This window comes from Aspergillus homomorphus, assembly GCF_003184865.1.
Source record: "Aspergillus homomorphus CBS 101889 unplaced genomic scaffold BO97scaffold_34, whole genome shotgun sequence".
NCBI lineage: Eukaryota > Fungi > Ascomycota > Eurotiomycetes > Eurotiales > Aspergillaceae > Aspergillus > Aspergillus homomorphus.
In genome coordinates, this window is record NW_020291920.1 from 225,213 (window position 1) to 252,352 (window position 27,140).

General features: G+C 54.2%; 11 protein-coding genes across 11 annotated transcripts; 7 read left to right on the top strand and 4 right to left on the bottom strand.

The window, feature by feature from the left end:
• The first annotated feature begins 399 nt into the window (after positions 1–399).
• On the top strand, positions 400–4,750 carry BO97DRAFT_479732 (DUF726-domain-containing protein). The gene is made up of 2 exons (XM_025700710.1): positions 400–2,977; positions 3,028–4,750. The coding sequence occupies exons 1-2, from the start codon at positions 758–760 to the stop codon at positions 4,333–4,335; spliced, it is 3,528 nt and encodes a 1,175-aa protein (XP_025549016.1). The 5' UTR covers positions 400–757; the 3' UTR covers positions 4,336–4,750.
• A 361-nt stretch (positions 4,751–5,111) lies between these two features.
• BO97DRAFT_445166 (RTC4 family protein) lies at positions 5,112–7,427 on the top strand. The gene is made up of 2 exons (XM_025698517.1): positions 5,112–6,778; positions 6,858–7,427. Exons 1-2 carry the CDS (start codon positions 5,454–5,456, stop codon positions 7,144–7,146), a joined length of 1,614 nt encoding a protein of 537 aa, XP_025549017.1. The 5' UTR covers positions 5,112–5,453; the 3' UTR covers positions 7,147–7,427.
• Positions 7,428–7,765: 338 nt separating this feature from the next.
• Positions 7,766–10,202, top strand: BO97DRAFT_350749 (M28 family metallopeptidase; the record flags this gene model as incomplete). The annotated part of the gene is made up of 3 exons (XM_025691956.1): positions 7,766–8,645; positions 8,713–10,088; positions 10,146–10,202. 3 exons carry the CDS (start codon positions 7,766–7,768, stop codon positions 10,200–10,202), a joined length of 2,313 nt encoding a protein of 770 aa, XP_025549018.1.
• A 579-nt stretch (positions 10,203–10,781) lies between these two features.
• On the top strand, positions 10,782–12,718 carry BO97DRAFT_351016 (MFS transporter; the record flags this gene model as incomplete). The annotated part of the gene is made up of 6 exons (XM_025691965.1): positions 10,782–10,830; positions 10,888–10,911; positions 10,981–11,009; positions 11,091–11,609; positions 11,685–12,048; positions 12,120–12,718. 6 exons carry the CDS (start codon positions 10,782–10,784, stop codon positions 12,716–12,718), a joined length of 1,584 nt encoding a protein of 527 aa, XP_025549019.1.
• A 383-nt stretch (positions 12,719–13,101) lies between these two features.
• On the top strand, positions 13,102–14,203 carry BO97DRAFT_407412 (TMEM14 family protein). Its single transcript, XM_025695632.1, has 2 exons — positions 13,102–13,239; positions 13,594–14,203. The coding sequence occupies exons 1-2, from the start codon at positions 13,237–13,239 to the stop codon at positions 13,894–13,896; spliced, it is 306 nt and encodes a 101-aa protein (XP_025549020.1). The 5' UTR covers positions 13,102–13,236; the 3' UTR covers positions 13,897–14,203.
• On the bottom strand, positions 14,094–16,096 carry BO97DRAFT_407413 (putative C2H2 finger domain protein). Its single transcript, XM_025695633.1, has 3 exons — positions 15,838–16,096; positions 15,399–15,778; positions 14,094–15,334 (listed from the first exon to the last, which is right to left on the bottom strand). The coding sequence occupies exons 1-3, from the start codon at positions 15,998–16,000 to the stop codon at positions 14,549–14,551; spliced, it is 1,329 nt and encodes a 442-aa protein (XP_025549021.1). The 5' UTR covers positions 16,001–16,096; the 3' UTR covers positions 14,094–14,548.
• Positions 16,097–16,675: 579 nt separating this feature from the next.
• Positions 16,676–19,178, bottom strand: BO97DRAFT_155970 (uncharacterized protein). Its single transcript, XM_025690195.1, has one exon. It carries the CDS (start codon positions 19,048–19,050, stop codon positions 16,825–16,827), a length of 2,226 nt encoding a protein of 741 aa, XP_025549022.1. The 5' UTR covers positions 19,051–19,178; the 3' UTR covers positions 16,676–16,824.
• Positions 19,179–21,197: 2,019 nt separating this feature from the next.
• On the bottom strand, positions 21,198–22,195 carry BO97DRAFT_156010 (carboxymuconolactone decarboxylase family protein). The gene is made up of 2 exons (XM_025690196.1): positions 21,959–22,195; positions 21,198–21,904 (listed from the first exon to the last, which is right to left on the bottom strand). Exon 2 carries the CDS (start codon positions 21,846–21,848, stop codon positions 21,279–21,281), a length of 570 nt encoding a protein of 189 aa, XP_025549023.1. The 5' UTR covers positions 21,849–21,904; positions 21,959–22,195; the 3' UTR covers positions 21,198–21,278.
• Positions 22,196–23,372: 1,177 nt separating this feature from the next.
• Positions 23,373–25,425, top strand: BO97DRAFT_395557 (DUF5427 domain-containing protein MTC1). Its single transcript, XM_025694036.1, has 2 exons — positions 23,373–24,032; positions 24,092–25,425. The coding sequence occupies exons 1-2, from the start codon at positions 23,450–23,452 to the stop codon at positions 25,072–25,074; spliced, it is 1,566 nt and encodes a 521-aa protein (XP_025549024.1). The 5' UTR covers positions 23,373–23,449; the 3' UTR covers positions 25,075–25,425.
• Positions 25,214–25,731, top strand: BO97DRAFT_156038 (uncharacterized protein). The gene has a single exon (XM_025690197.1). The coding sequence runs from the start codon at positions 25,353–25,355 to the stop codon at positions 25,659–25,661; it is 309 nt and encodes a 102-aa protein (XP_025549025.1). The 5' UTR covers positions 25,214–25,352; the 3' UTR covers positions 25,662–25,731.
• Positions 25,372–26,985, bottom strand: BO97DRAFT_156045 (5'/3'-nucleotidase SurE). Its single transcript, XM_025690198.1, has 3 exons — positions 26,867–26,985; positions 25,864–26,729; positions 25,372–25,738 (listed from the first exon to the last, which is right to left on the bottom strand). The coding sequence occupies exons 1-3, from the start codon at positions 26,876–26,878 to the stop codon at positions 25,669–25,671; spliced, it is 948 nt and encodes a 315-aa protein (XP_025549026.1). The 5' UTR covers positions 26,879–26,985; the 3' UTR covers positions 25,372–25,668.
• Between the last annotated feature and the right edge of the window lie 155 nt (positions 26,986–27,140).

Below are 27,140 nucleotides of genomic sequence, written 5' to 3' on the forward strand. Positions count from 1 at the left end.
GTGCTCTCCATTGTCCCGGGGCCACAATACACACTTACCGCTTGCGGGACGTGGTCGTCTCTCCCTCTTCCCCATGCGGGCCACCATCTCAACTAGTCTACTGTACTGATTACTACCTGGCCTGGTCGCAGGCTTGTTTCCAACTCGACCCCAAACAAACTTGTTTGTGCTGACCTACTGGAGAGAAGGGGAAAGAGGAATCGTTTGCATGTTGGGTGGACTCCCTTACCTTCTTTTTTACCTGCCACCGTCGATAAACTATCAGAAGAAACTTGGCTGATCGTCCCATTGCCCCCTCGTTCAATAATCATCAGCCATTCATTCCCTTCCCCCCTCCGCGTGCTCCACCCGGGATCCCAAGTTCCTTGAACCTACTAACCTTGACACCTCCGCGGCCTGCTTGCCTACTTGTCTGCCTGCCTGCCTCATTACTTTTGCTTCATCAGCCTCCGGAATCTCCCCCCCGAATTTGATACGTGGTCGCCAACCACCACTCTCCCTGCTACCTCTTCCTCCTCCCTGATCCACCGAGAACAACAATCTGTCCAAAAGTGTTCGAGCGCATCCGGAAACATCGCACGAATGGGTAGTCGACAACCCACATCGGAATCTGCAGCACGGTGGAATTAGGGAAAGAGACTTAGAAGATAGATCCACCAGAAAGCGTTGACTCCCGAACAAAAGAAATAAAACGAAAAGGGACAGCCCTTTCTTTTCCGAAATAGTGTGGGGCGCAAATTGAGCACTCAGATGAAGAATGAGCGCAGTCTCCAGTCCCAGTCCTGTTGACCAGTCTGTCGACGACGACGCTGCAGATCTGTCACACCATTCGCACACCTCGAAGCCCTCTGCCAACGCCACTGTTTCGCCAAGCGCAACCACGGATATAACGCTGAACGGGAATGTCAATGTCAATGCTGTTCACAGCGAAAGGGGGGAAGTTACTCTAGATAAGACGACCGCCCTCAGTAGTGAGTCAGGTAAACCCGCAGCAGCCAACCCGGAACCCCAGCAGCCGCAGGAGGAGCTTGATGATTTTGGATTGCCGATTCGGGTGCGTCCGAAGAGGGAATCTTCTGAAAGTGAGGAGACTTTTCATGATGTTTCCCAGCAGGGCCAGGGACGCGATGGCGATGAAGGAGATGGACTTTCACACACCGAAGTTACCGTGGCCGAGAAGCTAGGGTCCGATGAGCAGACAACGGAAAAGTCGCGGGTCGTTAGTAATGATGAAAGTGAGGGAGCAACACCACCCTCTCCGAAGCCTGTGGTGCAGGAGAAGGAAGTTTCGACCAGGGCCCCAACGGAACCTCCTGTGGCCCCCGAGAACCGCGAATTACCTAGGGACGAGGAGCCGCCCCCGCCGTATACCAAGACTCCATCGCATGACGACACGAGACATTCGACCGATCTACGCAAGACGAAACGGAAGTCCTTGGAGGCATCTGAATGGTCGCACCAACACTTGAACACAACTATAGATTCGGAGGAAGAGAGTGAGGAAGAAGACGATGATGGCGGTTGGAAGGATATGCCTGCGCTAGGTGACATGGACGTTTATGATGACTATGGTCGGCTTGTGGCAAAAGGTTCAAAGAATGTAGAAAGCGATGAAGCTGTTTACAGTGGCATGGGTGGGGCTGGCAAAGGATACACTCGGGTGCAGCTTGATGAGGATGCTCAGTCTGCGACCAGTATGGATGAAGACACAAGCTACCTCTTCAAAGACAGCCATGCGAACTCTGCTGGGGTAGAGGAGGAACTGCGTGACCCTACCAGCCAGATGCAAGCCACGAAAGACCTTTTGACCGAGAGCCAGAGGATTGCGTACGTTGGGGTTACTCGACTTACGTTGTGGCAGATGGCTCTAGAGATGAACCGAATCCCCTCCATCAAGGGATGCCGCAAGGCGAGACAAGGCGGTATCGACTCGATGCGCAAATGGGGCCAAACGATGATGGCCAGGCTCTACTCTCATATGGAGATAGACGCAGCGGAGCAAGTCATGATTGAGCAGCTGGCAGAACACGGCGTGCAGCCAGCAGATCTTGTCCGACCACTCATGAGCAATGCTCGCGTTAAGAACCCTCTTGCTGAGGCAACTGATACACCGAAGAGATCTTTGTCCTCGCCTTCGTCTCCTCCGTTGAGGGAAGAATACCGGAGTAGTATCTCAACAGAACTTGACCAATCATCCAGGTCAACATCCCCGCCCCCTTACGAGACACATGAGGGGGAAGATCTTCCGGAGGTTCGTACCCCATCACAATTGCCTACCTCGGCCAAGATTGATATCGATCTCCGCTGGACTGTGCTTTGCGATCTGTTTCTCGTTCTTATCGCCGATTCTGCCTATGATGCCCGTTCACGAACCCTACTTGAAAGAGTGGGCGAATCGATGGAGGTACCGTGGCTACAGATTGCTCGATTTGAAAAGCGCGTGATTGATGCTCTCGAGATGCAGGAGTCTGCAGACAAAGAGAACTGGGACGAAACGGAGCACATGGAAAAGAGACGCAAAATGGCGCTGAAACATAAATATATGATCATGGGCTTGGCCACAGTGGGTGGCGGTCTGGTGATCGGTCTCTCCGCGGGATTGCTGGCCCCAGTCATCGGCGCAGGCTTAGCGGCCGGGTTCACTACCGTTGGCATTACAGGAACAAGCGCGTTCCTTGGTGGTGTTGGGGGCACAGCGTTGATTGCTTCCGGTGCTACCCTAACGGGAAGTACAATTGGGTTGAGAGCGTCTCAAAGGCGAATGGGAGCTGTCCAGACATTCGAGTATCGCCCGTTGCACAACAACAAGAGAGTAAATCTTATTATTACTGTCTCTGGTTGGATGACTGGCAAAGTAGATGACGTGCGGCTGCCCTTCAGTACCGTTGATCCCATAATGGGTGATCTCTACTCGGTTTTGTGGGAGCCTGAAATGCTGCGGAGTATGGGAGATACCATTAATATCCTAGCCACCGAGGTGAGATGGTAACATGAGCTTGTTCTGCAGCAGCGCTAACATACACCTAGGCTCTGACGCAAGGTCTTCAGCAAGTTCTGGGACAGACCGTTCTAGTAGCTTTGATGGCATCTCTGCAACTACCTCTTGTACTAACCAAACTGTCGTATCTTATCGATAACCCTTGGAATGTCTCGCTTACTCGCGCCAACGCGGCAGGTCTAATCCTAGCAGACTCACTTATGGTGCATAACCTGGGGAAGCGGCCTGTCACGCTTGTGGGATACTCTCTTGGCGCCAGGGTAATCTTCTCTTGCCTGAAGGAACTTGCAGATAAGGGCGCCTATGGACTGGTCCAGAATGTTTACCTCTTCGGGTCACCGATGGTGGCAAACCGGGATGAATATCTGAAGGCGCGGAGTGTTGTCTCTGGTCGGTTCGTCAACGGTTACGCTTCGAATGATTGGATTTTGGGCTATCTGTTCCGAGCGACGAGCGGCGGTATCATGAAGGTAGCAGGCCTTGCTCCTATAGAAGGCATTCCAGGATTGGAGAACTTCGACCTCACGAAGCTTGTCAATGGTCACATGGACTACCGTACCGCAATCCCTCGGTTACTAAAAGAGGTTGGATGGGAGGTGCTGAGTGAGGAGTTCGCAGAGATCGAAGACCCTGACCCCGAAAACCACGCAGAACGGCAAAGAGAGCTCATTCGTGAGATTGACGAGGCGCGACGTGACGCTGAGCAAAAACCTGAGAAGAAGCGATTTGGTCTGTTCAAGCGTGGCAAACTTGCTCAAAAGAAGAAGTGGGAGACATACGATGTGGATCGCAACAATGCGACAGCCCGAAGCTCTACTGACACCAATAATGGAACCGGGTCAGTCTTGTTCGACATTGATGCCATTCGGGCTGAGCTGGCTTCGGAAAATCTCGAAGTCAAACAGCTTGAGTCGACCCTTCCACCTATGAAATTGGACCTGAGCGCCCCTGCGAGTCCATCCCCTGCTCCCTCGCCGCCAAAAACACAAGAGACGAAGTTTTACGAGCCAACGTCGCCTCCTCCGCAGACGCTTCCGGAGAAGCAACCAAGTTATAGTCCTTCCCGCCAAGCTCCACCATACTCTCCACATCACGAGGAGGAAGTTGAGATGACCTTCGATACTTCCTTCCACGAACCATTACCACGTTCTCATTCCTCATTCGGGGCTTCCAACTCATATGATGCCCAGCCTACCAGGCCAGAGCTTCGGTCTACAGTCACGATGCCCGCCCTGGGCGCTAGTACTATGGGTGCTATGGCTCTGGAGCCCAATGCCTGGGCTGAACATGACATCGGAGACGGTGATGAAAGTGAGATCCAAATGACTTTTGAGTGATGACGAAGCATGATAATATGCTACATAATGTGAATGAGATTTCTGTTCGTGTACATGCTGGCGTTGCTCAAGCGCTGACTCAGTGACTTGCTCAACTGCCTCTTCTATGATCTTACCTTGAGCTTACGGGTCAATTTCCCTTGGTATCATACGTGCCACATGCCACCGCTATGGATCACATGGCTGAATGAGAAAATTAGACTCGGTACTGTGCTAATGTCCCTGGATTTGTTGCAAGCCATGCGGTCCAAATCTTTGTGTTTTATTGTTTGCATTTCATTCTTCCGGGTCAGAGGCCCTCTTCGGCGTGCTTGAGGCCATTATCATTTGCGTTTTGTGAACATAGGCCCGCCATTATTTATTTCTGGGTCTATGTCGTCAACATATATCTGTCTATCTAATTACATATCTTACCTAACATACAATGTGCATCAGTCTTCATGTCAGATCTAGGAGTTCTTATCGATAGCCACGCTAGCGTCTCGCACGACAAGGATAGCCCTGCATGGATAGACATACCTAGTTTAGCCTACTAGCTGAGGAAATTTAGTACAAGACCAGACCTGATTCTCCATCTACCCTTGTTGACCATGATTAGTTCAGTCGTGTGCTTGAAACCAAATGGAGGATCTTTTCTCGGCAGCTCTATCGAAACAAAAGTCCCAAGCCCGCCGTGCGGAGAAGCGGCCCCCCGATAGCGTGTCACCCACGCGCGTCCCTCCTCGACCGCATCTTTCAAACCAGTTCATCTCGCTTCTCCTCTCCAACACGCCCACCCCTACTGGACATACTGCTTTCTTTCGGTAATAACTGGGTAGATACAGCCTTACCGGCACTAATATGAGCTGACTATAGCCTGCTCCAATCATTCCACTGTCGAGGAAATCGTCTTATGTTTATCGAACTACGGAGTCACTCCTTATACCACCACCAGAACGAGAAAAGCTCCAGCACACGACGTTTTACGAAGTCTCAAACTATCCGATCGATCGAGCAGTAACACTCACCAGCGTACCGCTCGCAACCTCCTCGTGTGCCTATCTACCTCTAATTGATCCACCAATCCTCCTGCTCTCCCTCCTCAGTCCTCCACCCCCGCGCCGAACCGTTCGCCCAGAATGTCCCTCACGACCCGCGCACGGGCGAAGCCCAATCCAAGCTTCGCGTCGAACCGGCTAACAAGAAACGACCCCATATCAGGCGGACATCTGCTCACGAGTTTCCGCACAGGCGAGGGAAGCCAAGCACCGGGGAGCGCGCGACCGGAGCCCGCAACGGACGACGAACCGCTCAGCCTCAGCGAAGACGAGAGCCAAGCCTCGGTGGATCTGTCGGACGATGACCTGGGCAAGCCGAGTCGCTACGCGCGCCGAGCGGGGCCTACACTACAGGAAAAGAAACTTGCGCGGCAGTCGCCAGAGGGCGGGGAGACGCCGCGGGCTTCGCGGCAGCGCGCTGGGACAAAGAAGAAGTCGCAGCTTCCCGCCCCCTCCTCCTCCGCGTCGTCGGCGGCGGCCGACCGGAAGCGGACGAGGACGCTACTTGATATGACGGATGATGGGGAGTCGACGAGCGACGGGGAAGAGGTGCTCTTTTCGTCGCAGTTTCGGTCCTCGAATAGCTCCAAGCGGAGGAAACCGACGGTCAGCTATGCCTCCAGGAAATCCTTCGGCGGCAGGGTTTCTCCTCCCAGTTTGACGTCTCCCGTCTCCGCCGCCTCGTCGCAGTCTCCGGTTAGAAAAAACAGATCGAAGAAGGCGTCGAAGGGAGGAGCGAGCAAATCGCGCAGTAGTCCACAGGGCGCGGAGGAGTTCAAGGTGCCACGTGCTATTATTGACTCCAGCCCGAAACCCGAGTTCAAAGCGCCGCCCCCGTTTCCCCGCGATACGGTCTCCAGTTCCTCATTCGCCACATCATCCGCTCGGGATATTATATCTTTGGATCTTGACGACGACAGCGATTCTTCGCCGAGCACGCCGCTAAGCTCCGCATCGTCAACCCTGCTGGAGGAGCTCTCTCGATTTGACGAGGCCCTGCTCGCCTCGGGCGACGACGATGAGATGGATAGCGCGACACCCTCCCTTTGCCCGTGGTGCAAAGAACCCGTCCCGCGTGAGCTCCTCATACGATTCGAAGCACAGCCGAAGCAACGGATGCGCGAACAGAGACAATTCTGCGAATCGCACCAGCAGCCGACCGCCGAAAGGAAGTGGCAGGAGCAGGGCTATCCGACTATCGACTGGGACGGACTCGACGCGCGCCTCGGACCGCACGTAGAGAGCCTGGACCAAGTCCTGGAGCCGGGCAGCTCGTCATTCTACAGGAATATCCTAGACACGAAGCTCAAGGCCGGCGAGGCCAAGAACTTCCGGCTGGAGATGCTCGGCGAGGGACTGGTGAATATCTCGTGCGGGTACTACGGGACTCGCGGCTCCACGAAGATGTAAGTGTTATTTCCCCCCGTGTCTATCTATCACGCCTTGATTCCCCCGCGCGAGACTCGACTAATGCATCTTACGCAGGCTCGAACATATCACGGCACGATACGCTCGCAAGCTGCGCCGTCTAGCGCCCCAGGACCATATCATCCACACCGCCGGCGTGGTCGGGTATGCGCAGGCAGTACTAGTGCCGGAGCTGGCGGTGAGACTGGTGAAGGAGGATATGCAGGTGGATGACGAGCGGGCAAGACAGATTCTACGCGACAGTATGGAACTCGGTGAAACGGTGAATCCTGCATTGAATGATAAGATCACGGTCGAGGAGACGACGGACGAGCCCACCAGTGTGGAAGGGACATTGTCTGTTTGATTTTTGTAAAAATTGGTGGCTGGCTGGCTGGATTGCCTTCAAAATTCCTCCTCTTTTTTTTCTCTTGTTTCAGCCTGTTTCTTACTCCTTGCTTTGTTCTTGTTTTGCGTGTTTGTTGCACTGGCTAGGGACCTTGGTGCGGCGCTGTATATTCTATTTTCGACGATTGATACCTATCTGTTTAAGTGGAGATAGTCAAGGGCTTTTTTTTTAGCGGAATGTATGTGAAGGGAGGTTGGTGGAAGAGTGGATTCTTGATGGTGTGCGATTCCGTGATTGTGAGTAAATAAGCTGTTGCTGGAGTTGGGAGAGACTGCCCAGGGATTCCATGGAACGGAAGTGATGGTGCCGAGACTGTCACAGTGGAGTTGCTGACGCTAAACTAGTTTGGGTCGCGGACTGATAAGATACGCTGATTCATCTGCGGAGGTGCAACTGATAACTACCTGACTGACCCCATCCATTCTTCCTCTTCCTCTTGCTCTTCCTCTTCTCTCTTCTCATCATCCTCCTTGCGATGGATGCTGGCGAATTAGCTATCTAAACTCCCTTTCACCATTGGATCTTGATCCATTTATTTCACCACCACACCATGTTCCCCGAGATGAGGGAGAAAGCCATGGCTCCCTCGGAATCGACCCCGTTGCTCACTGCCGTCACTATCGCTCCCCGGCGATACCGGTACCCTCACCACGCGCTTCGCCGATCCTGTAATTTCATCCTGGGCTTCATCCTTGCCCTCTCTGTGCTCCTGTTCCTCGTCCCTTCTGCCATCCTTCCCCGCGAGCACGGGTCTATCTGGTCTTATCTTCCCTGGGCGAATCCCTACCCTCACGCCTCCTGGCCTCACGGTCACGGTCTGGGCTTCGAAGAGCTGCAGGCTCTGCTCCAAGAGACCCCTTCCGCCGAGAAGGCCCGGGAGTGGAGCAACTACTACACTGCCGGCCCTCATCTGGCCGGCAAGAACCTGAGTCAGGCGGTATGGACGCAGGAGCGGTGGCAGGAGTTCGGCATCGCGGACACCAGCATTGTCGCCTATGACATCTTCCTTAATTACCCCGTAGACCACCGCCTGGCCCTTCTGAAGAAGAAGGGCGATGCCACCGAGGTGACCTTCGAGGCCACCTTGGAAGAGGACGTTCTGGAGGAGGACCACACCAGCAGTCTGCCCGATCGCGTGCCGACTTTCCACGGATATTCGGCCAGCGGCAACGTCACAGCCCCCTTTGTATTTGCCAACTTCGGCACCGTGCATGACTTCCAAGATCTGATTGACGCGAACGTGAGTCTCGCGGGTAAGATCGCCATCTGCAAGTATGGCCGCATCTTCCGCGGTCTGAAGGTCAAGCGGGCACAGGAGCTCGGCATGGTTGGGGTCATTCTGTACGATGACCCCGAGTCTGACGGGGAGATCACCGAGGAGAACGGCTACGAGGCGTATCCGAATGGGCCCGCGCGGAACCCGAGCGCTGTGCAGCGTGGTAGTACGCAGTTTCTAAGTACGTGGCCCCTTTTGTTCGCCCTTTCAGCTACCTGCTGGCACGAGTAACTGATCGTGACAAACAGGCATAGCACCTGGTGACCCGACTACCCCTGGGTATCCCTCGAAGCCAGGCTGTGAGCGGCAGGACCCATTTAATTCGATCCCGTCCATTCCCTCCCTGCCAATCTCGTATCAGGAAGTCATTCCGCTTCTGAAAGCTTTGAATGGACATGGCCCCAAAGCATCGGACTTCAACAAGTGGTGGCAGGGCGGTAAGCTCGGCTCCAAGGGTGTCGAGTATAATATCGGGCCTACCCCGGATGATGTCGTCATCAACTTGTACAATGAGCAGGAGTATGTGACCACACCCCTCTGGAATGTCATTGGCGTTGTCAAAGGCCACATCCAAGATGAGGTGGTGATTCTGGGTAATCACCGCGATGCGTGGATTGCCGGCGGCGCGGGCGACCCGAACAGTGGGTCGGCCGCGATGAACGAGGTCATCCGCAGCTTTGGGGAGGCCCTCAAGGCCGGCTGGAAGCCGCTCCGAACCGTTGTCTTTGCAAGCTGGGATGGTGAGGAGTACGGGTTGCTAGGCTCCACAGAATGGGTGGAAGACCAGCTCCCGTGGCTCACCAAGGCCAATATCGCCTATTTGAACGTGGACGTGGCTGCGGCCGGCACCCGACTGGAGCCCCGCGCAAGCCCGCTGCTGAACAAGCTTATCCACGAGGTGACCGGCTTGGTACAGTCTCCCAATCAGACTGTGCCGGGCCAAACTGTGCGCGACGTCTGGGATGGACACATCTCGACGATGGGCAGTGGCAGCGATTTCACCGCCTTCCAGGATTTTGCTGGCGTCGCCAGTTACGATCTTGGATTCGGACGTGGGCCCAAGGATCCCGTGTACCATTACCATTCGAACTATGATAGCTTTGACTGGATGGACCGGTTCGGCGACCCGGGCTGGAAGTACCACGAGGCGTGCACCAAGATCTGGGCGCTGGCTGCAGCCCAGCTGATTGAAACTCCGATTATCGCCTTCAATGCGACTGACTACGCGCTGGGACTTGAAGGCTACCTAAGCCAGATCAAGCCGGCGGCAAAGCAGCTCCCGGAGGGCACTTGGTTCGACTTTGCGCCTCTGGACCAGGCGATTGCCCAGTTTCAGGCGGCAGCGGCGCGGTTCGACGCCCATGCAGCGGACCTGGACTCGCAGCTGGGCGAAGATGTGCCATGGTATCACTGGTGGAAGAAGGTTCGACTCCTCTTCCAGATCCGGGTGGTGAACGACAAGTACAAGAACATCGAGAAGCAGTTCCTGTACCAGCCGGGACTGGATGGTCGCAATTGGTACAAGCACGTCGTGTTCGCCCCCGGCATCTGGACTGGTTACTCCGGGGCGACTTACCCGGGCTTGGTGGAGAGTCTGGAAGCGGGCGATCTGACGAATTCCCAGGTATGTTTCAGCTAGTGGGGGGATGTAGAGTCACCGCTAACTTTGATTTGTTTCTAGAAATGGCGCTCTATCATCCTGGAGCGCATCGAAGCGGCCACTCGGCTGCTGCAGTAGAGTAGGAGGGGGCCCATGCAGGATTGCATGCCAGCTGACCGGAAGAGAGAAGATGCATGCATGCATGCATGCAAGGACACTGCAAGAGGCGGTAGCGGATTGGAAATTGTTTCTCCTATTTGTAGATCGAAAGTGGTCTTGGATTGTAGATGGTGTACGTAAAAGTGGTCGAGACTCGATCGTAACACAGCTGGAAGGTAGTTCTTGTCTATAAGCAACCGGAGATGTAGGAAATTGACTCATTCGGGAGATGATTCATGGCTGCATAGAGCAGATCAGAAGCCAAGACAAACCCCGGAAAAGAGAAAAATGAACCGAGAAGCTTGTGTCTCTCATGGATAAATGAATGAATAATGAATGGAAGGCTGTGGGTTGTTGATCATCTCCGGTCACACGCCCTCGCGCCGGCTGGACTTTAGCCTCTCTCTTTTCTCGTCTTACTCTTCTTCTCCTCTTCTGCTTTTTCTTTTCGCTCTCCTCTCCCCTCTCTCCTCTTTTCTTTTCTGTCTTTCCTCTTTTGCTGGGTTTCCCACCTTTGTCACATTTCTTCTCCTCGCGCTGACTCTGTTTTTCGTCAGCATGTTGAAGAAAGAGCCCCAGCTGCCCGTGCGGCAGCTGGTTATTCTCTGTAAGAATCTGTTCTCGGCGAATATCGAAAAGATTTTACTGACCGTGCTCACCACAGCAATATGTCGCTTTGCAGAGCCTGGTATGCTATCCCAGTCACTATCCTTGTAAACTTTTTTTCCTCTCCATCCTAATCCTGCTTTGTGACCAGTGGTCCTCACCTCTGTCCTCCCCTACCTAGTAAGTACAGTACATCCGTACATCCGCATAGGCCCCCCAATATCCTTCTTCACCACCATCTCTGACCAACCACCCCAAAAGCCCGAAATGATCGAATCTGTCGGCGTTCCCAAGCATGAGGTTGCCAAATGGGTCGGGATCACCTCAGCAGTGACCTCGTTCAGCCAAGCCGCCATGGCCGTCACCTGGGGCACGGCCTCGGACCGCTTCGGCCGCAAGCCCATCATCCTGCTGGGGCTGACTTGCACGATGCTCCTGTCGCTGGTATTCGGGCTGTCCCGCAGTTTGACGTTTTTGGTGCTCTCGCGCGGCCTGCTGGGCCTGATGAACGGCAACGTCGGCATCATCCGCACCATGGTCGCCGAAATGGTGCCTGAGAAGGCGCTGCAGCCGCGCGCCTTCAGCGTCATGCCGCTCGTCTGGACAATCGGGAGTATCTTTGGGCCTGCGTTTGGAGGCGCGCTGGCCCGCCCCGCTGAGAAGCATCCCGAGGTGTTTGGGGATTCAGCCTTCCTGAAACGGTATCCGTTCTTATTGCCGAATCTGGCGGCAGCGGCGTTTTTTGTTGTCGGGATTACGGTTGGGGGCTTGTTTTTGGAGGTGAGTTCGGAGCTGGCTTGGATTCTTTGTGAGAAGGGCCAAGCTAATCATTGCCTTCCTCTTGCTATGGTGTAGGAAACCCTGGCTGCAAAGAAGGATCAACGGGATTATGGACTTGTGCTGGGTCAGGCGTTGACGCGGCCATGTCGGAGTGCCAGAGCTGATAAAAAGGCCAAAGCCCGATCAATCGCCACGGAGGAGGAACGGACGGCGCTGTTGGGTCATCCGCGCAGCAACAACAAGCCACCCCGCAAACCCAGCTGGGGAGAGGTGTTCTCGCCGCAATCGAACCTAATTCTGCTGGCGTACTCGCTCATGTCGATGCACACCATGGCGTTCGACTCATTGTTCCCGGTATTCCTGCACACGCCCGTGCAGGAGCTCGAAAACAACCCGGACGTGCATCTGCCATTCAAGTTCATTGGCGGGTTTGGCGTGGGTAAGTAACATGGGTCCCCCTTTGTGTATTTGCCCCATCCATCACTGCCCTATACTGACACAGGAAACAAGATTCCCAGACCATCGGCATCTACTACACCTTAATCGGGATCATCGGCATGATCGTGCAGTTCCTCATCTTCCCCGCAGCCGCCAAGCAGTACGGCGTCCTTAACTGCCTCAAGGTGGTCTCAATCGTGTTCCCGGTGTTGTACCTGCTGACGCCGTTCACGGCCCTCGTGCCGGGCTCGCTGCGCCACGTGGTTGTGTTCCTGCTGATGCTGGGCAAGCTCGCCGCCTCGATCTTCGGGTTCCCGTGCACGACCATCCTGCTCACCAACTCGGCGGCCCGGCTGAGTGTGCTGGGCACGCTGAACGGCGTGGGCACGAGCGTCAGCGCCATCGGACGGGCGGTTGGCCCGGCGCTGACGGGCTCGGCGTTCTCGTTTGGCGTGCGACGCGGCTTCATCATCATTCCATGGTGGCTGTTGGCTGTGTTTGGGGCGGTCAGTGCCATTCCGGTGTACTGCACGGAGGAGCCGGAGGGATTCCATGGGAAGGAGGAGGTGGATGAGGATGACGAAGATGAAAATGGGAACGTGGTAGAGGAGGAGAACGAGGCTGGGGGATATGGAGCGACTGAACATGCCTCCAGGCGAGGAAGTCAGTAAACAGAGCAAGAGCAAGCGAGCGGGTAAGAGCCAGAGGGAAGGCGCGAGATGTATATGCTTGCTACACGTATAGTACGACGAGATGTCTATGATATATACACATTATGAACTACGATAGAGACGACCAAAAATCAATCAGTCAGCGTTTGCCGTCCAGATATCTATGCATCCCTCCCTGCCTTGTAAAGTACTGTACATCCATCCGAAGTATGCATGAGAAAGCGGATCGGCAACTCGCCGCCCCGCCGAGCCGGAAATCCGAACTGATCTGGACTGGAGCGAAGCAGGGCATTACTAATCCGTCCCCATCATCTTCCACATGTCATACCATCATAGTAAACAAGACTAAGATAAGTAGTCTAGACGGCTGCCCAGTAGGTGTAACTTATATCTGCGTCACCCCCAGACAGACAAAACTTACAAAGCTTACTTTGACCCCAGCTCAAGCCCATCCAATTACTACCACTACCACTACCACTACCACTACCACCACTACCGCTACAACCATAACCATCACAATGGTACGTCCTCTTCTCTGCAACGAGCGTCCCGGGGGAGAACCCCCGGACCCCCCTTTCCTTTCAGCTTCCCAAGCACCTCAATCTTTCAGCTGGATACATAAGTATCCGGGGGAGAACCCCCGGACCCCCCTTCCTTTCAACTCCCTGGTGTTCCTCATCTCAAACCAGTGACCCCAAGAACCCCTTCTTTCAACTCCCTGGCCTACCCAACCCAGAATCCCAAGTTCAACTCCCAAGCACCTCAACCCATGAACCAGATATAAAAGACCCAAACCCCCTTTCGACTCCGCAACCCCCTCATCAACGACCCCGGTAACCAATGACATATGACCCGATACTAACGAGAATATCTAGTCAACCTCCGCACTAACACTGGGCCTGCTGACCTCGCTGGGCGGCACAATCGGCTACCTGCGGACGGGCTCGGTGCCGTCCATCGCGGCGGGACTGGCGGTGGGTGCGCTGTACCTGCTGGGGTGGGCGCGGCTGCGGGCGGCGCAGCCGTACGGCGCGGAGCTGGCGCTGCTGGCCTCGGTGGTGCTGTCGGGCAGCTCGATCCCGCGGGCGGTGCGCTCGGGCAAGCCCGTGCCGACGTTCCTGAGCGTGCTGGCGGTGTATGGGCTTGTGGTTTTTGGGGGGTTGGTTTTCCGGAAATAATCTTGTGTATCTGGTTTAAGGATTGAGGTGCTGGGGAGTTGGAGGATTGGAGGTATCTGGGAAGCTGAAAAGAAGGGGGGTTCCGGGGGTTCTCCCCCGGGAACGCCTACTTCTAGTATGGGGGACTGGGGTGTGGTTTACGGTCATAGTCTACGATTGATGGTTCACGCTTTACAGTTCAATAGTTGATGCAGAGGCATTCTATTGTCCAGGTGCTCAAACTGGTCGCAGCTCATATTCCTTAGTGTAATGGCCTACCTTCTAGACTGGACTTACATCTTACCCCAACGGCCCGCCGCCGCACCCAAGATGTCAATCGAGGAAACCTGGAATCGTTCGGTCTTCGAAGATAAAGCATGGCATGTCAAAGGTGCGTCACTCACCAACTTCTCTTTCTTGCTGCACATCGGTGCTCACTTTTCCGCGAGAAAATGGGGGGTCGACCCACTGCCACCGGGTCAAGTAGTAGGAGTAGCAACAGCAAGAGACAAAAGAAAACGGCCATTGACGTTTAGTGCGATGTGAACAGAGACTTAGCTGATGTTTATGGAGTTTTCTTTTTTTTTTGTTCTGCATCTTTTTCTTCTTCGATGTCTCGTGTGCGTTTTGCGTTTGTGAGTGTTTGTGTGTGTAGGCAGTCGCGCAAGCAGGCTTAGTCCGTCGCATCCACCACCGTGTCCGATTCCCGGATCGCGCCCACCACGACGGCCGATGGAAGCTCTTCGAGTACCGTCTCCCCTCGCTGGTCAGGAACATATGCGTACCTTGACAACCTAGCCATCTTCTCCTCCGGGCTGGTCTCGTTATCCGAATACACCAAGCGCGCCTTGGCCTTGTCCTTCTTGGGCTTCTGCTCCTCGCCCTCGGCCGGTTTGCCGGCAGTCGTGGTCGTGGTGGTGGGGGGTGTCGCCGCTGTAACCTCGGCCTGTCTCGCCGCCCCCGAGATCAGATCGTCCACTGAGCCGGAGAAGCCCGCGCTGTCCGCCGCCCCCGGAACCTTGTCCGCGCCGTTCACGGTGGTCGGCGGAACCGTGTGGCCCATGTGCATCTGCTGCATCTGGTATGCGTTGACCTGCGGAGCGCCAATCGCCGGACGCTGGGGGAGACCAGGCGCGGCGGGAAGTCCAACAGGGCGGGGCGGGAACGCGGCTCCGGGCTGAGGAGGAGTGTGTGTTTGGGGCGGGGGCTGTTGCGTCGCGTAGGTCGGGGGCGTGGCACCGTACGGCTGTTGGCCGGGGGTTCCAGTCGCGAACGGCTGCGGGGAGAAGCCCGCGGCGGGGGCATACTGCGTGGTTGCCTGGCCACCGGGCGAGAAGGTTGGGTAAACAGGGCTGGCCGTTTGTTGCGGGGGTTGTTGGAAGGGAGAGGCGGCGCCGTAGGACTGAGGGTAGGAGAATTGGGTGGTAGTGGTCGCGGGTGATGCATTGGAGGTGGCGGCCTGTGTAAACGTATATGTCGAATCAGCATGAGTCGAATCGACTCGCAAAGGGCCTCAAACTTACGTATCCGCCCATCGTCGGCGTCTGACCGGCTCCCACAGGCGTGGCCTCGCCACTGCTGCCGCCCGCACGAGCCTCCGCCATCTTGGCCTTGTGTTCCGCCAGCCGTTTCTTGAGGTCGGATACACTCTCCAGCTTGGGCTTCTTCGCCGGCTGACCGCCCGGCGCTGTCGTCCCAGGAGGCGGATTGCCCGTCACGGCCTGCCGCTCGGCCTCTGCCTGCTGGAACTGCATCGCCATCCGCTGGTTGTGCGTCTGGATGATGTCCTCGGGGACACCCTCCATGCCGAAGATCTCCACGTCAAGACTGGACCGGTTCGGAAGGGCATTGTCGACCGCAGAAAGCTGCTCCTTGTGTACCTGACTCATGTGCACGGACAAGCCTGACAATCGAAAACAGGTTAAATGATGGTCCTGCATATTTTTGGGTCTGACGACTCACCTCCGGCCGTGTTTAGTCTGCGCCCACATCGCTCGCATTTGAAATGCTTCGCTTTCTGATGTGAGATAAGGATCTTGAGGTCATCGAAGTCGCGCTCGCAGTAGTAGCACCATGGACGAGCTAGTACTTCTTCTAACGTGGGTCCACGTCTCTTTTTGCCCATTTTGTGAGTCTGAAGCTGGCCGCTTCAAGAAAGTTGAGAAAGGATGAAAGGAGAAAGGGTGATGGAGTAGTCTGGGATGGGGAGGGTTGATCGCGTGTGAGTCGCCGCTGATGGAGGTTGAGGTTGGGTGAAGAGGCGTCACGTGCAATAAGGCTTGTGTCAAGGGTCACATGATACGACATCATAGTTTCTATACTTGTCGTGTTATATGAGAGAGCACAGTGGTATCTAAAGAATTGTTATGATATGATCCCGTTCGTCTTGTTATATGCCAGCTTTGCATTCTGCTTACCCTAGACTACCCAAGTCACTATGTCACTAGACACCCCAACCCATCGTGTCGGCCCCGGATCGCCGGTTCTTACTGAGCGCTCATCATAGAAACAACAGCTGTTACGAAAACACCCTTAAAGGCATAAACCATTACGAGCACGGACATTGTTTCTTGAAGTAAGTCAGTATTGTCTCGACGATCATTATAGTACATTCGATAGCTTTTCATATGCCAAGCCAATGAAGCCTCCATCCAACAATGTACATACTCCACGTAGCCGCGAAATCTTTAAATCAATGCATCACAATAAACCTATTGTATCAGCCAGAATCCCACAATGATACAGTAGAACAAAACCCGGGCGCCAATCGCTAGCAAGACACAAGTACAAAAGAGACAAATAGACAAACACAGTAGACATGCAAGTCTCCTGTCTGCCTCATAAGAATGATAGTACATATGCACAAGAAACACAGTAGTGTACACGGTGCATCCAATGTTTTCCTGAAAATTGCGCAAAGATTATTTTGACAATAAAGGCAATAAGGACTTAGGCAGGCCGCGGGTGACCTGGTGGTGGTAGCGTAGGTGGACCGTATGGACTGTAGTACTCTGGATAGGGAGTGCGGTAGGGAGGAGGTGCTGGTTGCTGATATAGAGTGTGAGGTCCAGGAAATGGAGGGATTCCTCCCCGTGTTTCGATAGGGGGATAAGGGAGAGGAGGCCGAGGTGCAGGCAACGGCGCCAATTGAGGATGAGCCGGGTGACCTGGCGCCAAGGTAGGGGGTGCGGCAGGCTGAATCGGAGCTGGGGCCGGGGCAATTCCCTGCTCAATCCTCGGGCCGCCATAGCCCGGACTGTCCATCTTCTTCTTGCGAGGGCCAGCCTTGGGCGGTTCGGCAGCCTTTCGGGCAGCTTCCGCCAAGCGATCCGCCTCAATCTGGGCTTTCGAGCGTTTGGGATTGCGAACCCGACCCTCTTTGTTAAATCGGGCCCAGTGGTTGAGCATGGCTTCTGTCCGCTTCGGATTTTTCGAGTTTGCGATCTTTTGTCGTCGAGCAAGCTCCGCAGGATCGATCGAGTCTTCTGGGGAGCCTGACACTGGCGTGTCTACCGGAGGTGTAGTTACTTGGCTACCGCTGGGTGCTGGCTCAATGGGCGCCAATTGAACTGTTCCAGGCCGGGCCTGCGCCAGCCCAATGGCAGGTTTCTCAATGCGAACTGTCGACGAGCGAGGAGGAGCCACCGGCGCTGGTGCTTGAGACGACTCGGAAGAGCCATTGATCGCAACGGTACGAATGCCACCCCGCCCGCGCCCACGACCGCTACCACGACCACGCGTGGCAAATCGAACGGGTGTCGCGAAGTCGGATTGATCCTCGATATCCGTACCTTGGCGGCGAGTGCGGGTGCGGCGTTGGCGCGGATTCTCTTCTACTTCCACCAGAGCAGGTGAATCGGTAGCAGCCTCGTCGGAGACGGATGACGCCTTCTCTCTGTTTGCTGCCTCAAGTTCTGCAGCCTTGCGCTTGCGAGTAGCCTTGCCGACAAAGTCCTCCCGAGGCGGGTTCTGGAATTTAGGAACATGCTCCACGCCAAACTTCATGACAGTAGGCCAACCGTCTGGGTTGGGATGATTGGGCCCGAGCTTAGCAGTCATCTTGCGATACTGGGCTGGGGTAGGTTTAAAACCACCCTGAGTGAAAGGATTCTGACAGCCGACCTTGTCTTCTTTGGGCTCGTGCTTGTACCCATAGAGCATGGCCTCTTTCTTGTCCTCAAAGACTTGAGGCCTTTGTAGTTTTCTAGGATCACTGGTTGGTTTGGCGTTGTGCCGAGTGGCGTGCTTGTTGAGCTTTTCAATAGCCAGATACTCATCTTGCCACACCTTGAGAGCATGAGCAACGTTCTCAGTAATGGCATAGAGTTCTTCGAATGTGCGATGTTCGGGGTCTCGAAGCTGACTCAAGAATTCTTCGAGAGGCGTGATTTCCAGGAACTCTCCAGGAGAGACCTTGGATCTTTTGTATGGATCGGGTCGGTCTTGGAGTTCATCACGTGTATCGCGCTTTTTGGATCGCTTCGATTCTTGAATCACTGTTGCCCATGAATGGTCGAGGTCGGCAGTCCTTTCGTCATGGTCCCTGCTGAAATTGTGAACGTCGTGGACATTCCAGAGATTATGGAGACGCTGATCCAATGTCACTGGATCCTGAGCGCGCGAGAACTCATGCAACTGACTCGAAAGAACATCGGCGTCAGGTGCGTCGATCTCTGGCTCAGCATCTTCTTGGAGCTTGTAATTCTCGTCGTCAACCTCAGTCGTATCGACCACGCCATTTTTCAAAGCGTCATTTGCATTGTTGTTGTTGTTGTCGTCATCAGCTTCTTGCAGCTCACTTGCGTCAAGTTCTGCATTCTCGTCTACACTTTCGTCTTCCACTTGCTCATCATCCTCGTCAAGCTGGGATTGATCTTCGCCATCTTCCTCAGCGACATCATGCGTCGCAGGTGCGGTGATGCGCGGGTGTGAAGTAGCAATATGCTCTTTCAAGACAACATTTGGAGAATCCAAACCTTTAGTATACTCGAGGAGCTTTCCGCACAAGGTGCATTTGGCCCATTGAGTCACAGGAGAGGGGGATGGAGAAGCCTGGGTTGATGTAGAACGAGCATTGAGTGGCTCGGAGAATTGTCGGCGCAGAGGGGAGTCCTGGCTGGCCATGTCCGAAGTATGACTGTCCATGTCTAAGTCGCTTTGAGCGACCGAAGCCATGGCAACACTAGTGAGAGGGGTTGAGAAAAAGACAGTAAAAGAGAATCAAGGGTGATCAAATAAATTCGACAAAGGGGATCTGTAAATCGCCCTTCTCGATGCCCAAAACTTGGGGGGGGAGGATCTGGAATGGCGTTAGTGAGGGAACTTCGAGGTTGAAAAGTTCGCTTGTGGTGCCAAGCCGCCATAAGTAACTGCAGCGCAAGCTTCTACACCAGATGTTCCGATGGGAAGGGGGAGAAGACAACAAGGCCAAACACAATCACTGGTTAAGGGGCTGTAGCACTGGGGAAGGCATTGGGCAGCCTCCCACTGATCCATAATGGAACGTACATTGACAGAAACGTGGCAGGCAGGTTTTTGTAGGCACAAGGAGACAAAGTATGGCTCAAGCAGGTGATATGTAACATACCTTGTGAAAGTTGAGACAGAGCCAGTCTGTGTTGCAGAGGTAAAGATCGGTAGTCAGAAGTAGAGGAAAGCAAACCTCACTGCTTGATCCGAGCGATAAGCGAGTAGAGCAACGGTGTGGTTGTCTACAGTCAAGAGTAGAGGGTAGGTGGTCGCGAACGGTGGGCAGGGATAGTAGGAAGTCGTACTTCTGGAAATGGAAAAGTAGAAGCCGAGCGGGTAAGCAGAAAAAAAAAGATGGTCCCAACAACACGGGCCAAACAAAGGTCACAGTGGGATAATAAAGTGCAAAAAGGAAAGGTCAAAGTGCGTATTAAGGGGAATTGGTATGATTAGATAGCAAGCAGAGCTTGAGGCTGACGCGAGTGTGGAGAGAGAGAGAAAGAGAGAGAGAGAGAGGGAGAGGGAGAGGGAGACTAGTCAGGTGTGGACACTGGTAAGTAACAGTGGGAAGTATGAAGTCTGCCGGGCTGGAAGTAGGCAGATGGGCGAAAGGAAGAAGGGGAGAAGAGTGTGAAAAAGAAAGGGAGATGACGACAAAACTGTGTGGGTAGATACAACAGCCAGCAGTGGAAGGGAGGAATTCAATAGAGGATTGAAGTTCTAAGTAGACTGGAGGAGAGAAGAGGGTTGTGGGATGTTGTAGTTGAGAATGCTTTGGGGGGAAAGGAAAAGAAAAAGACTCGAGTTTGTAGACTACAGCCAGCGAGCAAGTAAGAGTAAGTCGCCTTCACTACTGTAGAGCGAGCACACAGCGCGGGAGTAGTTAGTAGTAAGTTGGTAGGTAAGTAACTTAGTCTTGAGGTAAACTAAACTAACATCGTACCTCGCCGTGACTGTACCTTACGCCGACCTTCCCTTTCTACCCTTTTTACTACCACTCCGACTCCACTTCGTCGACGAATTGCTGACTCTGGAAGTCCCGGGAAAAAGCCATGTTCCGGTCCGATCCCTCACGCAGCCGCTTGAATACGCTTGAATAGCCCTGGGGAGCCAATGGCCGTCATTGTAGTTTCTTCTACTCCCCGGTTATTACCTGACAGTAAATGGTATTTCTCTCTCAATAATACCACCCGATTGCCTATGGCAGGACTACCGCGTCGTTGGCCATGCGTTTCATCACCCCCATAGACTCCATCTCCTTAGTGGGTTTGTAGATAGAACTGCTGTGATAAAATAGAGCGCCGACCTCTAAAGTCGCATCCTCTGGCTAAATTGACTCAGCCTCAATGAAGTCTAAGGATTGAACTGCGTCTACCCGATGAGAAGCCCAGTGTCTTCCACGCTATCATCGGAATCGATGCTTGGTAAGTATCGTCACCCGATGTACGTGACATCATCTTAGGTCGTTCAGATAGTGAGAATGCTAGAAACCAGGACAAGTACCCAAGTAGGATAGAATTCTGAGAGGAACCAGCCTTAGTATCCATGTCGATAATGGCCTGATTGACAGCGGAAAATCTGATCGTTTGGGCCGATTGCTCCCTTGGCTGTGGAATGTCCCGGAATGAAACCATGGTGAGCGCACTCTATACTCCCACCGGTGGTGGGAGACGGGCGGGGGAGATTCGGACATACTATGGAAGTGTTGTGTCTGGTTGTCAGCCCTTCTGTGGCTCTGTGGATCCGATTTCAATCGCGGTCATTCTTCGCTAATAGACTACTTAGTCTAGTCAATTTGTGTCATCAAATTGCTGCTGCTCAGGACACCAGCAACAAACAATAAACGCCATAACAAGTCCCTTGTTCCGTACTATCATTATTCTCGGAACTCAATTCTTAGAATTTAGAAGTGCATAATTAAACACTCAATCCAATTAGTCATGCCAACACTTGCACTGATTCCTCTCTCCCACATCCAATGCGACCAAGAACCGACTAACACAGTTATAGGCAGCTACCGTCGCCGCAATCTCCACCACTTGCTTATCGTTAAAATGCCCTTTCACCTCCTGGAAGATCTCCTCGGGCACCTTGACCGTCTTGGTCATAGCGTCCGTATACTTCAACACCGCACTTTCCGCCGGACTTAGGACCCTTTTCTGTAACTCGGGACAGATCTCGGGATGTCGGATGGCCTCCATGGCCTCCTCGCTGAATCCCTCTGCCTTCAGTAGAGGAGCGTGTTGCTCCCACTCGAACAATGCGTCATTAAGCACCGCCACGCGACACATGATCATCTCGCGGATAATGGTCGAGATACTCGTTCGCGTGCGGATGGCGCCCATGAAGGCGTTCCAACCATCCGTGATCGGGAAGGAGTGCATCAGTGCCAGATCGAGTGGTAGCAGAGTTCCTGGGGCACGTCGGGCTTGCGTTTGTGCCAGGATCTCAGCCTCCTCGGCATTGCTCGTTATCGGAGGGTTGGCAACGTATGGAAGGCGCATGGTGGGTGATTGATAGTGTCTGGGTACGTATGGGCTCGGGACTTAAGGTATGTTCTCTGTTTGATGTCAGCATGTATACTTAACTCACTCGTCTGATATGGTAGTTGGACCTTTGCCTGCACAGGTGATAGCGGTTGCTGCTAATGTTGCGACGACCTGTTTCCGAAAGCCCTGGTGTGCGTGATTCTCCAAAGGTTCGGGGCTCATGCATGCTAAACAAGGTGGAAATTGATCCCTCTTATACCATGAACCGTCCTCTATAGATTGATCGACTACTATCTATCCGACAGGTGGCGGATAGGGTTCGCTGTGGGACGTAGCGCAAGGAGCGGGTTATACGTATTTGGACCTCATCAGATCGACAGGTTGTTACTGCTCCTGTATCCCGTTAAGCAGTCAATTGCTCTGGAGGCCGACTCGAACACGATTGCGAAACTCTAAATGTCTCAAAGATGGCAACTTAGATCGTGGGAACTATTAGGCTATGGTCACGGGGTGGCCCCATCAATAGCGGTACAATAGACGTCGTTGATCACAACAGAGATTTAATGACATGCGAAAGTCACTTGTAGATCAGTTGCGTGCTATGGGCTATTCTGGAAAGAAATAATGCTTGCTTTTCTGGTGTGACAGAATACAGATCAGATCTGGTGGATCGTGGATTGTGCAGGCGGCGAATCATCCTCAGGCGTACTTAGACCGTCTGTAAGGAGTTGAGTGGGAGAGAAGGATTTGACAGCGTCAGCAGACTACCAATCGGTATACCTAAGTTCGTTATATCACATGTAAATGCAGCACTCAAAGCAACTTTTGGTCTCGTCATATCACCTTGGATGGTGAAGAGAGGGTGCGCGAGGCAGTCCGCAAGCTGCCGCACTGGATTTTCGCTTAAGCTCTTAGAGGGAATCTCAAGTGCACCTTTGACGGAAAGAACTTCCTTGACTGAAGAAAGCGAGGGAGAGCTTACTTTTGAAGCAAAAATCTGGATATATCTTAGTGTGATCGCCATCTTCAGATCGATCTACAGGCGGTGTGAAGTGTGGATTCAAATCATGGCTAAGCTGAAGACTTTCCCGAATAGACTTTGATGCGACAGAGTCCAGCTTAGCATTGCCAGTCTTTAGGCAATGCTCCGGGACTATCAGGTGCATAAAAAGAGTGTCATTACGATCTACTCATCTTACATAGCATTGTCTGCATTTATATTGTTTAGCCAAACTAATAACCCAACAGCAAAAACAAAAACAATAGTAAGGAGACGATTTGTTCTAGTATGAGGTAGTCTCAAGCGAAGCTCAATGCTCAGAGAGTCGCACATAGTATCAGCCCAGATGGTGCTATTCACAATGTCAACCGAGTCTGGATACCGGTATACTGATCCTCAATTCTAGTTCTAAGTAGTTAGTTGTAGAGTCAAGCCTTCATTGTCAAGGCGGAAGGCGGCCACGCAGTTAAGCCTCTTGGCACAGGTCATCCCGTCCCCACCGCCCAAACAACCCAGAGAGCTTCACTCCACCTTCGATCGGTGCTCCCTCCTTTATTCCCCCATCGCGAACACAATACACTTCACCTGCTGAAGCACACCCGCAGCGAACGTCACCATGCGTCCCAAGTCCTCGAAGCCCACCAACGATGAGCTTCTGGCTCAGTTTGACGACTTGACCGTGGAGTCGGCCGTCGACCAAGAGCCCTCCAAGACTGCCTCTAAACCGGCCACCACCACCGCTGCTACTGCGACGCAGTCGGAGCAAGACATCCTCGCAGAGCTGGACAGCTTGACTACCCAGCGCCCCAGTAGCGGCCCGGGTACCCCGCGTGTGTCGATCAACGAGCCCCGTCCAGTTATCAAGTCACCCAAGCCCGCTCCAGCGGCTGCGACACCCGCGGCCGGTCGGACCAGTGAGGAGAAACCCGTCCCGCGGAGATCGGGTGAAAGTGTGCGAGCATCGATTCCGGAAAAGAAGACCGTCAATGTCCCGAAACCCGAGTCGGAGCAGCCCGTCGCAGCAGAGGCAGTTACATCTAGCGGCGGCGGCGGCGGAGGATGGTGGGGAGGTCTGTTCGCGACAGCTTCGGCTGCTATGAAGCAGGCCGAGGCGGCCGTGAAGGAGATTCAACAAAACGAAGAGGCGCAGAAGTGGGCGCAACAAGTGAAGGGGAATGTCGGTGCACTGAGAGACTTAGGTATAATCTCCTGGGTAATTGTTATGGAACATGAGACGAATGCTAACTTCGGATCCTAGGCGGCGAGCTTCGCAACATGGCCATCCCGACCTTTACTTCCCTCATCCACACTATCGCTCCTCCGATCTCCTCTCACGAACGTCTTCAGATCCATATCACTCATGATCTGTCCGGATACCCCAGCATCGACCCTCTGGTCTACGCAGTCTTCTCGCGCGTGATGGCCCAGGTGGAGGGCGGCGATCTCCTCGTCATCCAGCGGGGGCAGGAGTCGGCACCCAAGCGCGGCCTCGATATCGGCGGCATTCAATTTTCGGGACCAGGATGGCACGACGGGCCTTGGTGGCGGACGGTCACTCCCGGTCACCCTCGGACGCTTGCGGCCGTCCGCGGCTCCGTGGAAGCTACCAAGCTCGCCCGCGCGAGTGCCGAAGCCTACGCCACCGAGCTCTTCTCCGCTCGGGGAGGAGTGGAGGAAGCCGCGAGACAGGCCACTCAAGACCTGAGCGAAAGCAACCCCGTGCGCAGCAGCGATATCTTCTTGGCCATCCAAGCTGTCAGCCAGACCACATCCGCGGAGCTCTTCCAATCGGGCCCCACGACCGAAAAAGCCAGCCCGCCGGGAGTCATTGACGCGCCAGCCGAGACCGAGGAGGAGGTCGTCTTCGCGCTGTATCTCCATGACCCCATCCACGGCATCTCCTTACACACGCTCTCCCAGGCCGTGCCTCAGAAATGGATCGACTGGCTGGAGGCCTCGGCAGCTCCCGCCGAAGACCCCAACAGCGAAGACCCCAACCTGCCTCAGACCGTCGTGCCCGAGGAGATCGCGGAGATCATCGAGGGCGGCGGAGTGGATCCTCGCGAATGGGCGGCGGAGTGGATCGAAGAGTCCCTTTCCCTGGCCGTCGGAGTTGTCGCGCAACGCTACGTCGCTCGGCGCATGGGCGTCGGCGAGCGGACGGCGGCTAAGGGCAAGATGCGTGCTGAGCAGGCTTCGGTGGTCGAGAGCGGAGCCGGTGAAGTTGCGCGGGCGCTGTAGGGGATGGTTAGTTGCCACGGTTCCTTTTGTTTGCTTCAGTTTCTTTTTTAAAGTTTCTCCCCTGATGATCAAATGATACTCCTGCCCGCCGTTTTTGTCCTGCGCGCAATTACCTGTTCTTCTTGAATGCCTTGAGAGTCCATGACATTGTTTCGTACATTGTCACTTAATCGCGCTGAAACCAGCGTACATAAACCAACCTCTGACTCCCTATTGAATTAGCGAACCTTGCCCGCATAATGAAGCAGAAATAAGAGCGTATCTGCAATGCACTATTTATGATTGATGTCGAGATAATATCTTCTTTATGTGTGTGTCCTCATCCAGCAATTGCATCCAAACAGATCCTCTCATGCCATCATAAATCTTCCAAGACATTTCTTCTTTCCCAGTTCTCTCCCAGTATAAGATCTAATAATGCCAGCGCGGCAAATCAAACCAAACCAAACCAAAAAAAAAAAATCAAGAACCGTTGCGGGTATCTAATATCGAAAAAAGGGGACTCCGTCCCATGCTGTTCCATCCGTATGTTCCTCTTTCAATTCTTTGTGGTGCCATTCCTCCACTTCCCTGAATTCCCCGAATAGATGGGTCTCACGCATCCAACTCCAGAGCACCCTCCAGACCGGGCACATGCCAGAAGTTCGCGCGAAGGGCCGTGACACTATCAATTGATAAGAAATTAGTTTTGAGTCCAGTCAAATCAACAATGGGAACAACAGGAACGACGGCGCGACTGCGCAACTGCGCAATCGCAACAAAATCCAAAGAGTAATGGAGATAACCGACCTGGTACACCCATTCAACACGGTATGCGCATCGGTGCCCTCCTCACTAGCCTGCAGCGCCTTCTTCATATCCAGCAGCTGGGCGCCCCATTTAAAGTCCTTCTGTTTGAGGGTTGTCGTTGAAGCGTCCGCGCCGTTGAGTTCGTGTTGCGGGGTGTCGGCCTCGGCGTAGAGGTAGCCCTTGGCCCAGTAATAGGGGAGGGTGCGGGTCCACAGGATGGGGCGGGACTCGACGTCGTCGCGCATGGGAACGTTGATGTTGTACAGCTCGACGCGGGGGTCCCAGTGGGCGAGCAGGTGGTTGACGACGCGGACGGCGAGGCGGGCCGCGGCGGCGATAATCGCGGCCGGCTGCTCCTCCTTGCTGCCGAACGAGATGGCGATGCCGCGCTTGCCGCAGGTGGCCGCCTCCAGGGCGCCGCCCACCGTGCCGGACGAGAGGTTATAGATCGTCGACGCGTTGCGCCCGTGGTTGGGCCCCGAGATCACTAGGTCAACTGGCGGGCGGTCCGGGAACAGGTTGAAGAGCCCCAGCTGCACGCAGCTGGCCGGTGTGCCGTTCGTGATCACGACCCATTCGTTGTCGCCCTGGGAGTTCGTGTGCGTCGTGCCGTTGGGGGTGTCATTGGCGGTGGTCTTGTCGTCCGGGGTGTAGCTCTCGTTCCAGGTGCCGTCGTTGTAGAACGCTTGCGGCGGCACGTAGATGGCTTTCAGTGAGGCTTCAATCAGATGCGCCTTGCCGATCCATGAGCGAGAGGCGGCGGGGATGGCGACGGAGACGAGGTGGCCCGCTGCTTCGAGCGTCGACACTAGCGGTTGGATGTATGGAGAGAGGCGGCGCGACGGCGGCCCGTCGTCGTTCACGACCTGTTTTTATCGGCCGCTGGCTTTAGTATGGGTTTGTTCATTCCAGTTCGTGTCTCTTCATGGTGATGGTATTGTAGCGCAATGGTGGTTCATCCTTCAACTGGTTGATATGAGAACAAGGGGAAGAATAAGCGTACCAGGATATGCATGTTGGTAAGAGGTATAGTAGGTATAGCTAGGCCTAGTCGATAGCGCGCTCAATCCAGGTCTGGTATGGTATAGACAGGCAAACTCAGGCTAGACTCGGCTGGCTCTGGGTCGGATTGGGTCGACGAAAGGGGTTTAGTCGGCAAGATAGGCGGAGTTTCAACTCGTACGTAAGAAATCTCCCCAACTCCGATTCGGTCGTTGATTTTAGTATCAAATGTTTCCTCCTAGGTTCATCCCCAGACACAAGGGGGAAAAAAGAAA

What these genes read in the sequence shown, in the direction of transcription:
- BO97DRAFT_407413 (XM_025695633.1), bottom strand. Translation starts at nt 16,000, where the DNA reads ATGGGCAAAAAGAGACGTGGACCCACGTTAGAAGAAGTACTAGCTCGT. An exon ending in CAGACTAAACACGGCCGGAG is followed by an intron (nt 15,779 to 15,837) that starts GTGAGTCGTCAG and finishes TTCGATTGTCAG; the next exon opens with GCTTGTCCGTGCACATGAGT. An exon ending in CGCCGACGATGGGCGGATAC is followed by an intron (nt 15,335 to 15,398) that starts GTAAGTTTGAGG and finishes ACGTTTACACAG; the next exon opens with GCCGCCACCTCCAATGCATC.
- BO97DRAFT_156038 (XM_025690197.1), top strand. Translation starts at nt 25,353, where the DNA reads ATGATTGATGTCGAGATAATATCTTCTTTATGTGTGTGTCCTCATCCA.
- BO97DRAFT_156010 (XM_025690196.1), bottom strand. Translation starts at nt 21,848, where the DNA reads ATGCGCCTTCCATACGTTGCCAACCCTCCGATAACGAGCAATGCCGAG.
- BO97DRAFT_479732 (XM_025700710.1), top strand. Translation starts at nt 758, where the DNA reads ATGAGCGCAGTCTCCAGTCCCAGTCCTGTTGACCAGTCTGTCGACGAC. An exon ending in TTAATATCCTAGCCACCGAG is followed by an intron (nt 2,978 to 3,027) that starts GTGAGATGGTAA and finishes ACATACACCTAG; the next exon opens with GCTCTGACGCAAGGTCTTCA.
- BO97DRAFT_155970 (XM_025690195.1), bottom strand. Translation starts at nt 19,050, where the DNA reads ATGGCTTCGGTCGCTCAAAGCGACTTAGACATGGACAGTCATACTTCG.
- BO97DRAFT_445166 (XM_025698517.1), top strand. Translation starts at nt 5,454, where the DNA reads ATGTCCCTCACGACCCGCGCACGGGCGAAGCCCAATCCAAGCTTCGCG. An exon ending in ACTCGCGGCTCCACGAAGAT is followed by an intron (nt 6,779 to 6,857) that starts GTAAGTGTTATT and finishes CATCTTACGCAG; the next exon opens with GCTCGAACATATCACGGCAC.
- BO97DRAFT_395557 (XM_025694036.1), top strand. Translation starts at nt 23,450, where the DNA reads ATGCGTCCCAAGTCCTCGAAGCCCACCAACGATGAGCTTCTGGCTCAG. An exon ending in CGGTGCACTGAGAGACTTAG is followed by an intron (nt 24,033 to 24,091) that starts GTATAATCTCCT and finishes TTCGGATCCTAG; the next exon opens with GCGGCGAGCTTCGCAACATG.
- BO97DRAFT_156045 (XM_025690198.1), bottom strand. An exon ending in GTGTTGAATGGGTGTACCAG is followed by an intron (nt 25,739 to 25,863) that starts GTCGGTTATCTC and finishes ATCAATTGATAG; the next exon opens with TGTCACGGCCCTTCGCGCGA.